Below are 14,048 nucleotides of genomic sequence, written 5' to 3'. Positions count from 1 at the left end.
AGACAGACACCGACTCGATTCTAATAAGGTTTTGTTTCACACAAAAGCTTAAAAAGACGACACGTCTTAACGACAACCAGTGATTACGGAATTTTTTTTAATTTTTTATTGTTACCGTTGGCTTTGGCGTTAGTGCCGATCGGTACATTAGGACTTATGTGAGTATTTCTATATGTGCTACTCTAATTGAATGTAAATTTATCATCGCTATCTCCGATAGTTTTTTCTAGGCACATCTTGACCGCCTTATTATTGTCGCAGTTGCTATTGCCTTGTTTCTGTTGGTGTTGTTGACACTGCCAATACTGATTCCATTTCTATTATGACCGCTCCTTTTGCTGGTGTTGGTCCTTAGGTTTAAATGGTCGCAGTTTTATGACATTTTTGACAAACGTCACACGTTTTTGGCGCAGCAGGGTTAGCCACATCCGAAATTTGCATAAGTTGTTCGAATTCTTTCCGTGCTTCGCTGGTTTAGAGGGACTACATTCGGTAGTAATCTGGCTGAATTTTAGGAGGAGTAGCCGAACACAAGTGTCAGGAATGTCCTCCAAAAGAACAGAAAGATTATTGTTGGGGTGAGATAAGATTATGCCTGACAAATTAAAGTTGGTTATGGAGTCTATAAGGGACCGGTTCTGCAAGTCCACTAGCAACCTATAGTGACACAAGAAGTCTGCTCCTAAAATGGGGAAGTTGACATCCGCCAGGATGAATCGCCACGGGAACGTCCTACGCAAGCCAAGAGTCACGTCCACTTGCCTGTAACCGTATGTGTTAATAGGCGAAGAATCTGCCGCCGTGAGTTTCAAAGATCCGCACCAGTATCAACAAGATAACTGCGCCTGCTGAGAGGGTCATAAATTATTAGGCTACGTGGCGCTGCGTTCTGGGTGGACGTCGCCAAGACCCCCGCGGACCTAGTTTTTTGAGGTAGGCGCGAATTTACACGGGAGCGTATATCTGGTAGCTTTTTCGCCGAATCTACGATGGTAACAATAAATGCTTGGGTCCGTAAGCTGGCCTGACGACCTGGTACCTTATCGCCATTTTCGGGCGATAGATCGCGAACGCCGGAACGCTGAGCATCCAGCGTCGCCCTTATCTCTGCCATACTGGCCAAAAAAGCAGCGATTTCGCGCTTCAGCTCGCCTATTTCTTCTGAAGGCTGGTGAACGGCTGCTATCGTCGGACACGTGTGCACCTCATGCACCTTATTAGCCACAGCGGCCAGCGCCTCCAAAGAACCGTCTGGGTGCTCTCCGGAAGTCGTCGAAGCCAGAGCGACTTCAGCAAGTAGTCGTCAATCTTGCTCCCACCCAATTGCCTCATTTCGTGAAGCAATTAGCTGGAAGTTCGATCGCCCAACGTCAAACCTGCCAGCAAGTGAGCCAGCTTAGCTGACAGACTTACCGACTGGCGCTTAATTAGCTCCGTTTTGAGTAAATTGTAGGAGGCCGTTTTGACAATATCTGCCACAAGGAGGATGGTCTTCTCATCCAGGCCTACAATGGCGTGGTTGAACTTGTTAGCGTCCGCTGTGATTCCGGACATCTGGAATTGCGCCTCCAGATGGACGAACCACAGCTCCGGGTTCCTTCGCCAAAAAGGAGGAATGCGCGCAGCGAGGGCGGTCACTTGAGCGACTGATGGGCCTACCGCGTTTTTGTTGTCTAGAGACATGACAATAGCTAAATTAAACGAAAACGCGGCTGTACCGAATTTGAACATACCCTAATTTGACGACGGCAGACCGCACCCCCAAATGCCCGTACGAAAGAGGAAAGAAAAAGAAGCGCAGATCAAAATGAAACTCGAGCACGAGAAAGCCAATGGCGAATTTAAAAAATGTCGTCGCCGTCTCTTGCAGCGGTTCTACAATTATTATTTATTCTATAATTATTATTAAATATGGTTAATGCTTCCCAGGAATATTCGCCTGATCCTGGCACCCTGGCACTCGTCGACGGAGCTGTCGGTCTGGTGCTATCTGTGGGGATCGAACTGCTACTATGTTCCTGGCGGCAAGCCGTGTCATCGGCTTTTCTTTGGAGACTGCGCTGAGCTGAGGACCTATATCAGGTTTCCGCTGTGTAGCTGCGGGTCGGGAACGACGGAGCACTCACATTCAGCTTCTGACTACTGAGCTGGGACTCGAACGTGAATTCGGCTGCACGGCTCTGCCTGATCAGCTTCTGTCTCTCGATCGGTGTTCTGCCAACGCGGATTTGCAGGAAAATTGCGAGTTCACTTCAAAAAGGAAAAATTCTTCGCTTCTGAGCGTGTGATTGATCCTTGAAGGCGGCTCAACGGACTGATCAATGATTTCAGCTTTTCCAGTCGGCGCTGAACGGGACGTCCTCGGCTGAATTCAACTGCGTGGTGGCCGCGTCCACGACGGCGGCATTCCACGAAATGAATTCCTTGCGATCGCTCATTCGAAGCCACGTTCGCGGTGCTGCGTCTGACTCCTTCTGGCACACGGTTTAGCCACCTTTCGCCGACTTCGAAACGAGCGGCACACAAAAAATAGCCCGAATTAGCCTTGCGACGATATCAGCTCTCGCTCAAGTCCTGGTTGCACTGCCTCGCTCTACCCTGGGCACAATCGTCACAATTGCAAATTTCTGCACAAACCTGCCATTTTTCCCCTTTCCAATCAATCGGGAAGTATTCTCGAACCGGGCGAGTTCTTCGGGGTCAGCAATTTAATTGCTTCTCTTGTGGTGGCAAAGTTTTTTTAATTATTCAATTATTTAATACTATGTTAAAATAGTTGGAAAAGCCTCTCTACTCTTTTTGATCGGCCTCGTGGCGAGTTCGAATATGCCACGGATAACACCGGAGGTGGAATCCGTCAGTCGAAATAACAACATTCAAAATAAATTTCGAATGCTGCTAACCCTGCTGCGCCACACGTTCCTCAAAGGAACCAACCACATTAAAATTCTCTCGTATCTGTTGTTACTAACACCGGAGATATATCAGGAGTCCCTCTTTACCTCCTCATATAAAGCAAATTTAGAAATTCCGTCCGTGGGGCCCTTGACTTTGTCCTCTTGGTGGCCAACCGGCTTGCATATCTTCGCAAGAAAAGGAGGCGAGTATCGCCGTGCACATTTTTCGGGTGTTTCAAAATTTTGTATGCATTTCTTGGACGATTAGCTGTTGCTCCAACTAATTCTGATTGATACACATGAGGGAATCGAAGGCTCCACTCTTGCCGTCAACAGTTGCAGCTTTTTCCTGATATATTCGTGCTTATCGCCCCAGATTTTATATAGTAGGTGGCTATATCATTCGACTAAAATATTGCGAAATGTATTCAGCACGTGCTGTCTGCAACTAAGGCATTAGTTCTAAATAACATTTCCAAATAACCCAATGCCATTGATTGAAGACTTCAAATCCCACTTTAATTGTATAATCGAGTGCCTGCCTGGCTTTAACACACCAAACCCAAGTCGCTACCATCAAACCGAAACCACTTTGGAAACGAAAGTGAAAACTTGAGCAAAATATTTCTCACCATATCCAATTGATTGTGTTGGATATTGTGCAATAGATGCCAATGTTGCTTTCACAAAGTGTAACAAAAAATATTTCTTTTTTCATTTGCCAGACGTAAGTATTTGAGTTGTTTAGCCATTTGGAGTGTTTCCATGGAACTATGTACAAGAAACGAGGCTCAATTAAGATTGTCGTACAACAAATTCAATGATTCATATAGTAACCACCTCTACCTATTTTTAAATTGAAGATTCATCCATGGAACACTTTTGCGCAATAAAGTAGTCACCGTTGAGGGATGCCAAACATGTGTATTTTTCGTTATATTTCTATCTTTAACTCAAAGACAAAATGAAGCTCATCTCGCTTGAATCGTTTATCGGATATCGAGATTTATGCCATGAACTTAAGATTTTTTATGACATTTAAACCGGATTGGCATTTTCTCATTTTACAATGTATCGTGCCATCACCAGCCTTTGTTCCATAAAAACTAAATGAAAATGGATGAAAACCAGAAAAAACCTCAACCGGCAGAACCAGTAGTAATTCAACAAGACCTTCTGAGTGAAATCACTAAAATGGAGAAGTGATGAAAGTTTAACTTCCAACCGACTACCGATAACTCGGCACAATGTGGAAGTTAATCCGAGCGGGTAATTGTCGATAATTTCTAACGGGGTTAGAAATGAGTAGGTTCTCATGAATGGAGCTTCAAGTGATGCTTGGGATGCGTGGATGAGTACTCATACCTGTCGGTGGCCATCACTACACAGAGCGTGTGGCATTGAAACATTAATTATCAATCGATGATTCGCGCATTGTTGCAGATTCATCAATCTTGGTCTGAATCATTGACCTGAACTAGTTTTTTTTCCATTATCATGGAGAGAATCGTGATGATACACCACCTTCGTGTAATTGAAAGGTCAACGTCGGTGGGTCTGATGACTGGATGGGCTTATGAGAAAACTAGGTTGATACACTCGAGAGATTTATGAACTTTTGAAAGATTTGGTTATGCTGAATTCCAGGGTTTTTTTAATTTGTTGGTGAATGTCATTTGAATTAATTTATTTTGCATTTCCCTGATATGGAGATGAACGCGCGAGTATGTATTTTATAAGGAATCTCTCTATCATATAAAGTGTTGCGCAGTATTCTCATACGTATTACTTTCTGAATATGTTGAATGAAAAGTTTGGCAAAGACGGATCTCCTTTCGCTTTCATAAATGTTATGAAATATCTTTTTCAGTGCGAGATCTTACAAGAGAGCAACTGATTCCTGAAAAACCATTACAAGCCACTCGTGCGACAGTACTTGGTACTTTGTTGTTGAAGGCGGCCGCCGCGCCTATCTTTCTATTGATCACGTGTAAATTTTAATCTCCGCTTATTTTGCACAGGTCACTACAGTGAGAGGCAGTAATACTATTCGTGAAGTGTTGGAAATCTCCTCCTCTTTCTGCGAGCTTCTGTTTGAGGAAATCTATGTTTCCGCTATTCCCATTTTAACTTTCGCTTGCCCTTTGTCAGCTGTTAGATTTCTGCCGATGATATTTTTCTGAACTTACCACTATTGCTGACCGAGGGAGTAGAATGTCGGACTACTATAACGCATGGGATGAATAATTCGACAGCATGGTTGACGGTGACTCTCACTGGTATATCCGCAAGAAGATCATCATCATCAACGGCGTAACAGCCGGTATCCGATCAAGGCCTGGCTTAGTAAGGAACTCTAGACACCCCGCCAAGGTCCACCAATTCGATATCCTTAAAACCTGTCTGGGATTCTGACCTACACCACCGCTCTATCTCAGGCAGAGTCTCCCTCGTCTTCTTTTTCTACCATAGATATTGCCCTTATAGACTTTCCGGGCTGGATCATCCTCATCCTTACAGATTAGGTGACCCACCACTGCAACCTGTTGAGCGGGATTTCATCCACAACCTGACGGTCGTAATGTCGCTCATAGATTTCATCGTCTTCATGTAAGGGGCCAAAAATTCTTCGAACGATTCTTCTCTCGAACGCGGACAAGAGTTCGTAATTTCTCTTTCTTAGAACCCAAGCCTGCGAGAAATACATGAGGCAAGATCATAGTACAGTAAAAGTTTGGACCCTATGGTTTTTGTAAGCTGAAATAGGCTCTGTTCGCAGCTGCCATAGTTGTTATCGGTTGTGATTTTCGACCCTAGATGGGAAACATTTTCAACGGTCTCAAAGTTGTAGTCTCCAACGGTTTTCGTTTGACCAGTGCGGTTAGATGTTGTTGGTTGGTTGGTTTTCGTTGGTGACGTTGCTACCATATATTTTGTCTTGCCTTCATTGATGTGCAGCCCAAGATCTCGCCTCAATGGCCGCCTGCTCGATCTGGATGAAGGCAGATATCATGTCAATATCGTCAGAATAGGCTAGTAGTTGGGTGGACTTAAAGAGGATCGTACCTCTTGCATTTACCTCAGCATCACGGATCACTTTCTCGAGGGCCAGGTTAAAGAGGATGCATGTAGGGCATTCCCTTGTCGTAGAGCGTTGTTGATGTCGAATGGTCTTGAGAGTGATCCTGCTGCTTTTATCTGGCCTCGCACATTGGTCAGGGTCAGCCTAGTCAGTCTTATCAATTTCGTCGGGATATCGAATTCTCTCATGGCCGTGTACAGGTTTACCCTGGCTATACTATCATAGGCGGGCTTAAAGTCGATGAAAAGATGTCCATATTCCAACAGTTTTTCCATCGCTTGCCACAGAGAAAAAATCTGATCTGTTACTGTTTCTGATTTGCCTGGAGTGAAGCCTCTTCGGTATGGGCCAATGATGTTCGGGGCGTATGAGGCTATCCGACCTAGCAGGGTTACGGAGAATATCTTATAGATGGTACTCAGCAACGTGATACCTCTATAATTGCTGCACAGTGTGATATCTCCCTTTTTATGTATGGGACAGATAATGCCTCGTTGTCAGTCGTCAAGCATTGATTCGTCCCCCCATTGTCCCATACTTGTGCATCAGTTGATGAACCGCTTGGTGTAGTTGGTTGCCTCCATATTTTACTAATTCGGCGGTAATTTCCATTGGTTTCTGGGGACTTATGGTTTCTAAGCCAATGGATTGCACCGACTGTTTCTCCTATACTTGCTGGTGGTAGCATTTGTCCGTCGTCTTCAGTTGGCAGACTCTCCAACTCACCGATAGTTTCGTTGTTGAGCGGTTCATCAAAGTGCTCTACCCATCGCCGTGGAGGTGGAGATAGGGTTTGATAGTAGAGTTGTTGGTGTTAGCTCAGCACGCATTTCCCAGATTTTATGCTACATCGTGGGTACCAATCCACGTCACTCGAAAGTTCTAAGCCTTCGCCAACACGTGCCTACGTCGTATCATCGAACGTGTTCGGCGCACATTCTTGTCACCCGTGGGCGATGTGATCGGAAGGACCTAGATGGTCACATACTAAGGACGGGCGGCAATTTCATTGCTGGCTAAGCCATGCAGTGGAACCTACTCTTCGAAGATGGCCGATGAGTGGGTCGCCCCAAAGACAGCTAGTGCGAAACAGAGGAAGAGGGGTAGAGGTATCTCGGCAAGTCCTGAAGGGAGCTGAAGCGGATTTCAGTAACCGCGAACGATGGTGCGTAGGCGTGGTTGACGCGCTATATCCCACCAAAAAGGTGAATCAATCAATAACGTTTAGTATTTTGTTCATAATGGCTGCGCCAAGAAGTTGTCTGCCTTTCTTGATCCACAATTGATGACAGCTAGAAACTTATTGGAGAGAGTGCCAAAAATATCAGTAAACCGTTGCAATATCGGCAACATATCGCTGAAAAGGTTATTTCGTCATTAAACTCGATTATCCCAATAGGTGTAGCGTGATGGTATTTCTTACAATAATTGTTTAGAGAAAAGTTTTTAAGCTGATATTTAATAAGTGTCCCAATTTCAACGTGAGTCTTGTCATCCGGATTTGTTCCCCTAGAACATATCTCTTTTTACCTTCAAGTGGTTCTATTGATTAAAATGAGTTTCAAAGACCGAAAAAATCTCCATATTATTGCACGAGTTCTTTCCTCCTAAGTGTTTCTTCAATAAGAATTTCCCGATGGAGGAATGTAATTCTAGGCGTCTCGCCTTGCTTTGGTAATGGAGTTTTAGTTTTCTGCCTGATTTAAAATTTTCAAAACTTCTGTGGTACCCACCTCCAGTTAGAATTTCCGGCTCTAATTTGTGAGGAGTGTGTTAGAGCAAATCTAGAGAGGCAAAATAGTAGCTGGAGTTGATTTCAATCAATCAAATTTTGACATTGCGCCTGTCTTAGGCACTCGCTACTACCGAATCCAGATTGTATTCTTTTTCATCTTTTTCTGTTATGGAATATCTTTGCTTTGCTGTCAAATTGGATTGATTTTTTTGTTAGCATTATTGTAGCTAATTCTCGGGCCGTTCGTCGAGACGCGCTTGGATATGGGTGATGGCTTCGCCCAGTAATATTATACCTAGTTCGCCTAGTAGGATCTCTTGATTTGCTTGCCCAATGAGTTCAATATTAAACAATGCACCTATTATCTGCGCAAAATGTTCAACATTTCCGGTCAGTTCGCAAACCTTTTCAGTATAAGACTAAATCATCACTTATCCAGTTACAAGGAAATTTCCACATTTTTTTCTTCAAATCCTTATCTATATAAAATGTCCCTGGCGGGCACCTATTGTATATAATTCCACTTATACACAACAAATCTCCCTGAGTCGCAACCACATCTGAGGCTACGTATCAACGAACATCACAAATCTAAAATTTACCGCAATATCGTCCGTCCTGCCGCTTAAGTGAGAGTTTTGAGTGTTGTCCGACTATAAAAGACAATGAACGGCGTCTTGCGGTAATGAAGACGAAGATGTTCCGTTGAACTAGTGGCGTCACACGTTTTAGTCATATCCGAAATGAGGATCCGCGATCGATATGTGGTTGCACCGATTTTGGAAAAACTGTAAGATAGGTGTGTTCGATGGTATGGTCACGTAATTCGCCCTAATGAGAATTCCCTTGCCAAGATTGGTCTAAACATCGAAGTTGATGGTAAATGACCAAAAGACCGGCCGAAACAACGCTGGCTTGATACGCTGGATAGGGATTTAAAAGCCTCGCGATTGGATCCAGATCAGGCATTTGATAAAATAAAGTGGCGAAACCGATCACGACGAACTGACCCCGTTTGTGAACGGGATAAAGTCTGAAAAAAAGAAGATTCTAGTAGTTAGGTGGACTTAAAAAGGATTTATATCAAGATCATGAGCCACTTTTTTCCAAGGCTAGGTTGAAACGGATGCATTATAGAGCATCCCCTTGTCTTGAACGATTGTCGATGCCGAAAGGTGTCAAGAGTAATCCAGCTGCTTTTATCTGGCCGTGAAAATTTGTATCTTGGCTGATGTCCATAAGCCAATAGTTTTTCAGCGATTGGTACGCAGAGAAAAAAATGTACTGCTAATTCAGCTGGAGTGAAGCCTCTTTGGTATGAGCTAATGGTGTCCTATACATCCGGACCAACAAGATCAAAAGTAATATCTCCTTGTTTATGTATGAAACAGATAATGCCTCGTTGCCTGCCATCAAACAACGATTCGTTGTTCCGGCCATTGAGCATAAGTTCGTGAACTTCTTGGTATGGTTGGTCGCCACTATGTTAACTAGTTCAATTGTAATTCCATTGCTTCCTACCGATTTACTATTCTCGCCATCTTCGGTTACCGAGATTTCTACTCACCGCTTTCGGTTATTGAACAGTTCATTAAAATGGTCAGGCTATCGGAGAATTTCCCTCTTTATCTCGGCAGGATGACTATCGAGACGTGGCTACATCTTACTGACTTATTGGTAAAACTCGCGCCTCTGATTTGGTTGGTCCATGTACTTCTTGAGGTGACAGATTTGTTGGTTCGCCCGGAGTTGCTTCACCGCGCAACGGTGTTGATAGTAAGGCTCTCCGCGTACCCACGTTCTTTGAAATTTGTGCGTTGGCTGGTATGCACAATTCTCCAGTTCCCTTGCTAGTTTACAATCATTATCAAGTCAGTCGTCTTTACTTTGTTTGCGGCTGGATCCAAATATGTTACCAATGATAACATTCTCCAAATGGTTATGATGGCCATTTGTTGATGCTTCACTTCTACGACCTATGGTAGTTTCAATTATTGTGGCATCTACTTCCCTCTTTTATGAGTGTTTTATTTTCGGTCGCTGCATTTGAGATATTGCCATTAATCGAACTCGAGTCTGTATTGGTCCCTGTATACATTCTTCAATTAACGCTTGGTCCATTTAGGTGACAGTAGTCCCGTCTTAACACTGTTAGTTGGATATTCTGTTGTCCGATGTCATTAGTAACTTTATGCAAGCTATATAATAATATCGAATAAATGCGAGTTCCGTCCCTATTTGGCTGTTAAAATCTTCGAGTATGATTTAAATATCATACCTGAGACAGGTTTCGAGGGCTCGTTCCATTGATTCCTAGAAGGTATCCATATCCAACTCAGAAGTCTTCTTTGTAAGGGCGTGAACATTAATAACGCGTTTGAGTCGAAGTTTGTTTCTCAAGCGCAGAGTATATAACTGTTCGTTTATGTTTTTACAACTGATAACTGCAGGTTTCATTTTTTTTTGCCTGATTAACTGAAAACCTATTCTAAACACATGGTTGACTGGGTGGTCGCTATAATATATGATACAGTCGCTCATTTCAAGGACACCGATCCCTGCTCAGCGGGTCTCTTACAATGGAGTGACATCAGCCTTATATTGGGATAGAGTACCGGCTAGTTGTTGCGCCTGTTACCGGGTCCATCGTTTTGTTGTCAGTCCAGTCCAAGACTCCTTCTGGGGCTTCGTAGCATTTGTTTGCCATGTAGGGTTGTCAGTCCTAACAAGCCTCTCATGTTGAAGTTAACTCAGTTTTTAGACCCGGGAAACTCACCTTCATCAATCTTCATCTGTAGCTTTTCGTTAAGAAAGAACGCTCAGTGACTAGCAAGCATTTCCCAGGTATTGGGCTCCATCGTGGATAACAATCGACGCTTTTGCCCTGTGGCCTATACTGCCATTCACATCACCACCAAAAAGAAAATCCCAGATGCACAGTAAAGTTGCGTGCCCCCGTCACTATCTCTTCAATGAAGACCTGAAGACATACTCAGTTACTGACGAGTTTTTTGGGCTTGAGGTGAGCAATCCAAAAGCATCGAATGAAGGTGAGGGTTTTTTTTCGGTCCTAGCTCTGAGTGACTTTTCCACAGCATCGGAACAGCGATGACACCTTTCAACTAATCAACGACATTTTTTAATCAATCAATGTGATGTTAGGTTTATTTAAGACCTCAACGCTGATAATATATTTAAAACACTACAAGCTAATCAGCAAGAAACCTCGCAGACTCACTTTATATTTCAACAATGGTGAATCATAAACAAAGCCGCTGCGGTCAAGAGCATGAGCTTTCTCTGTAAATTAACATCATGCGGTGAAGTAGTACTAATTGATGATTACCGGTCCAATAAAGCAGATTGACTCATGTGTGAAATTTCCCAAATTATTCATGTTCAAGAAAGGTCCAAATATTTGAGGGTATCTTTCGGAAAAGGGTGATTAAGCGCGTTTAATGCATATAAATATTATGTAAGGGATACCTACATTTTGGGCCCATGTTATCAGTTTATCAGAAAGGTACCTAATGACCTAAAGAAACATAAAATATTGTACATTTTGGTTTGCAGAATGCATACCTACTTGCCTTGGGCTTTTTAAATTTATTATGAGAAAGTCATTTAGACATGGTTCGAAAAGTAATAAATAAATTAAAATACCTTCAAATCGGTACTCAATTTAGTTATTCATTGTGCGCTTTATTCAATTTTATTTTATTATTTTTCAGGTCACCTTAGGCTAGGGTCATGTCTGCCATAAGGCATCGACCTCTGGCTCCGCCCGGAGCTGAAGACAGCGATGAAAATTTCACAGACGATGAAAGTGCCCCACTAACCCAGGATATTTATGGCGGAAGGTGAGGATGATAATAATTTATTTTTATATCATCATTTAGAAGTGGAAAAAATTCCAAGTCTGCGATTATGCAAAAATTCGAAAATGCCACGGGCGAAGCAAATCAGATGAATGCAAAATTATCTAATAAATTTGGGGAAGCATTATCACGGAATTATTATGTCATTTAAATTCGATATATATATACTTTATATAGAAAAACTGAATAATTTGCGTACATTAATGTGAATTTCCTTTTTTTTTCTTTTTTATTTGCATATGCGCAGCCAACGAACAATACAAGAGACAAAAGGCTGGGATGTATTTCGTGATCCACCGGTTAAAATCGAAAGTGGTTCCACTGCCAATCAAGCATGTCTTGAACTCACCGTGAAAATACTGAAAGTTTTCGCTTATCTTATAACATTTATTATAGTATTAGCTGGAGGAGTTGTATCAAAAGGCTGTGTTTTATTTATGACGTCACAACTTCGAAATGATAGGAAAATACCATATTGCAATAAGGATTTAGTAAGTAAACTGTACTTTCAATATCCGGATTTTTTAGGTCATAAATCATTTGGTACTCTACGATTATAAGGTCTGAAGGTATACTACTTTCATTCGTACAAATAACATGACAAATAGAGGCAAGAGGATTATTTATTTATTTAATTAAGACAGTATACAGAAAACAAATTCTTGTTGCATATTGTCCTCAGATGGACGAGCAAGTAAATGTGTTACCTTACGCTCAAGGCTAAAGAACGAGACAGCGTCAAAGGACCCACGCTGTAGGGCGTTGTAGGACCGGCATAACCTCGGTATTGACGAGTAAAAGTAGATGTCGCGAAGGGTACTTCAAAAATGTCCATACTACGTGAATTATGAGAGGCAGTGCGGAAAATAATATCAGAATTGGTAGAGCAATCTATAAAGCAATTACAGAATTTGAAAAGGCTACACATATCAAGGAAGATACGGTGTTACTGCAGGGAAGTGAGATTGAGGGTGTAGAGTCAACCGATGGACGGATAGTTTGCAAAAGGTTTGATTTTGTTTTGCGAGACATTTCCGCATATTTTATAAGAAATGCAAATGCGCAAGGAACCCCAATAAGTTTCGTAACACGGCTTGTTGTCTTCGATCATCCTTTCCTCACTCAGGTGCCCTAAATGAGCTAGTGAACCATGATGACAATATCTTGCCTACTTCTCTCGACAGTATCTGACATTTTGTTTGATTTTGATTGTGAGCTGGACTGTGTAGGTATCTTTATTGCACCTTTGTATTGTCATTTCGAAAATTAGTTTCGACATTCGCAACCGATAACAGTTACGATGATGAAATCCGATTGTTGACAGCCAACAGAGCTTACTTCAGCTTACAAAAACTGTTCCGCTCGAAACGTCTCATCATAGGGTTAAGGCTCTTACTGTACAAGACAATGATCTCGCCAATCCTCATGTATTCCTCGGAGTTGAATTTTAGTAAGAAAAATTGCGAACTTTTGGCCGCGTTCGAGAGAAATATCCTCCAAAGAATCCCCCTTCATGAAAATGGACGATTCTATAGCCTACATAACGACGAAATTTATGACCGACATTATGGCCGGTTGTTACGCTGTTAATGATAATAATGATAATGGTGAATTCCCTCTTCAAAGTAAGGCCCACATCTTTGACTTATTTTCTTAGTATCATCAGTGATCATCAACGGCGCAACAACCGGTATCCCGTCTAGGCCTGCCTTAATAAGGAACTCCAGACATCCCGGTTTTGCGTCAAGGTCCACCAATTCAATATCCCTAAAAGCTGTTTGGCGTTCTGACCTACGCTATCCCTCCATCTCAACCAAGGTCTGCTTCGTGTTCTTTTTCTACCATAGATATTGCCCTTATAGACTTTCCGGGCTGGATAATCCACATCCATACGGATTAAGTGACCCGCCCACCGTAACCTATTGAGCCGGATTTTCTCCACAATCTGACGGCATGGAATCGCTCATAGATTTCGTCGTTATGTACGCTGCGGAAACGTTCATCCTCAAGTAGGGCGCCGAAAATTCTTCGGAGGATTCTTCTCTCGAACGCGGCCAAGAGTTCGCAATTCTTCTTGCTAAGAACCCAAGTCTCCGAGGAATACATGAGGACTGGCAAGATCACTGTCTTGTACAGTAAGAGCTTTGACCCTATGGTGAGATATTTCGAGCGGAACAGTTTTTGTAAGCTGAAATAGGCTCTGTTGACTGGGAACAACCGTGCGCGGATTTCATCATCGTAGCTGTTATCGGTTCCGATTTTCGACCCTAGATAGGAGAAATTATCAACGGTCTCAAAGTTGTAGTCTCTTATCTTTATGCTTCCTGTTTAACCAGTACGGTTTGATGTTGTTGGTTGGTTGGTTTTCGGTGCTGACGTTGCCACCATATATTGTGTCTTGCCTTTATTATTGCTCGATATGAAGGCAGTTTGTATGTCTCGGGTCGTTCTTTCCA

At 42.7% G+C, this 14,048-nt stretch overlaps 1 protein-coding gene across 2 annotated transcripts in view; it reads left to right on the top strand.

Annotated features, from left to right (window-relative positions):
* Positions 1 to 14,048, top strand: part of LOC119658848 (chitin synthase chs-2) — a 49,388-nt gene that overhangs the window by 13,640 nt on the left and 21,700 nt on the right. For both annotated transcript variants that reach the window (XM_038066597.1, XM_038066596.1), the window contains exons 2-3: positions 11,446 to 11,574; positions 11,840 to 12,083. In XM_038066597.1, coding sequence (XP_037922525.1) covers positions 11,465 to 11,574; positions 11,840 to 12,083 — 354 coding nt within the window. In that variant the 5' untranslated portion in view covers positions 11,446 to 11,464. The remainder of the gene's footprint in view (positions 1 to 11,445; positions 11,575 to 11,839; positions 12,084 to 14,048) is intronic.

This window comes from Hermetia illucens, chromosome 6 (assembly GCF_905115235.1).
Source record: "Hermetia illucens chromosome 6, iHerIll2.2.curated.20191125, whole genome shotgun sequence".
Classification (NCBI taxonomy): domain Eukaryota; kingdom Metazoa; phylum Arthropoda; class Insecta; order Diptera; family Stratiomyidae; genus Hermetia; species Hermetia illucens.
The sequence above is the reverse complement of the archived record's forward strand: the minus strand, read 5'-3'. Positions and strand labels throughout refer to the sequence as shown.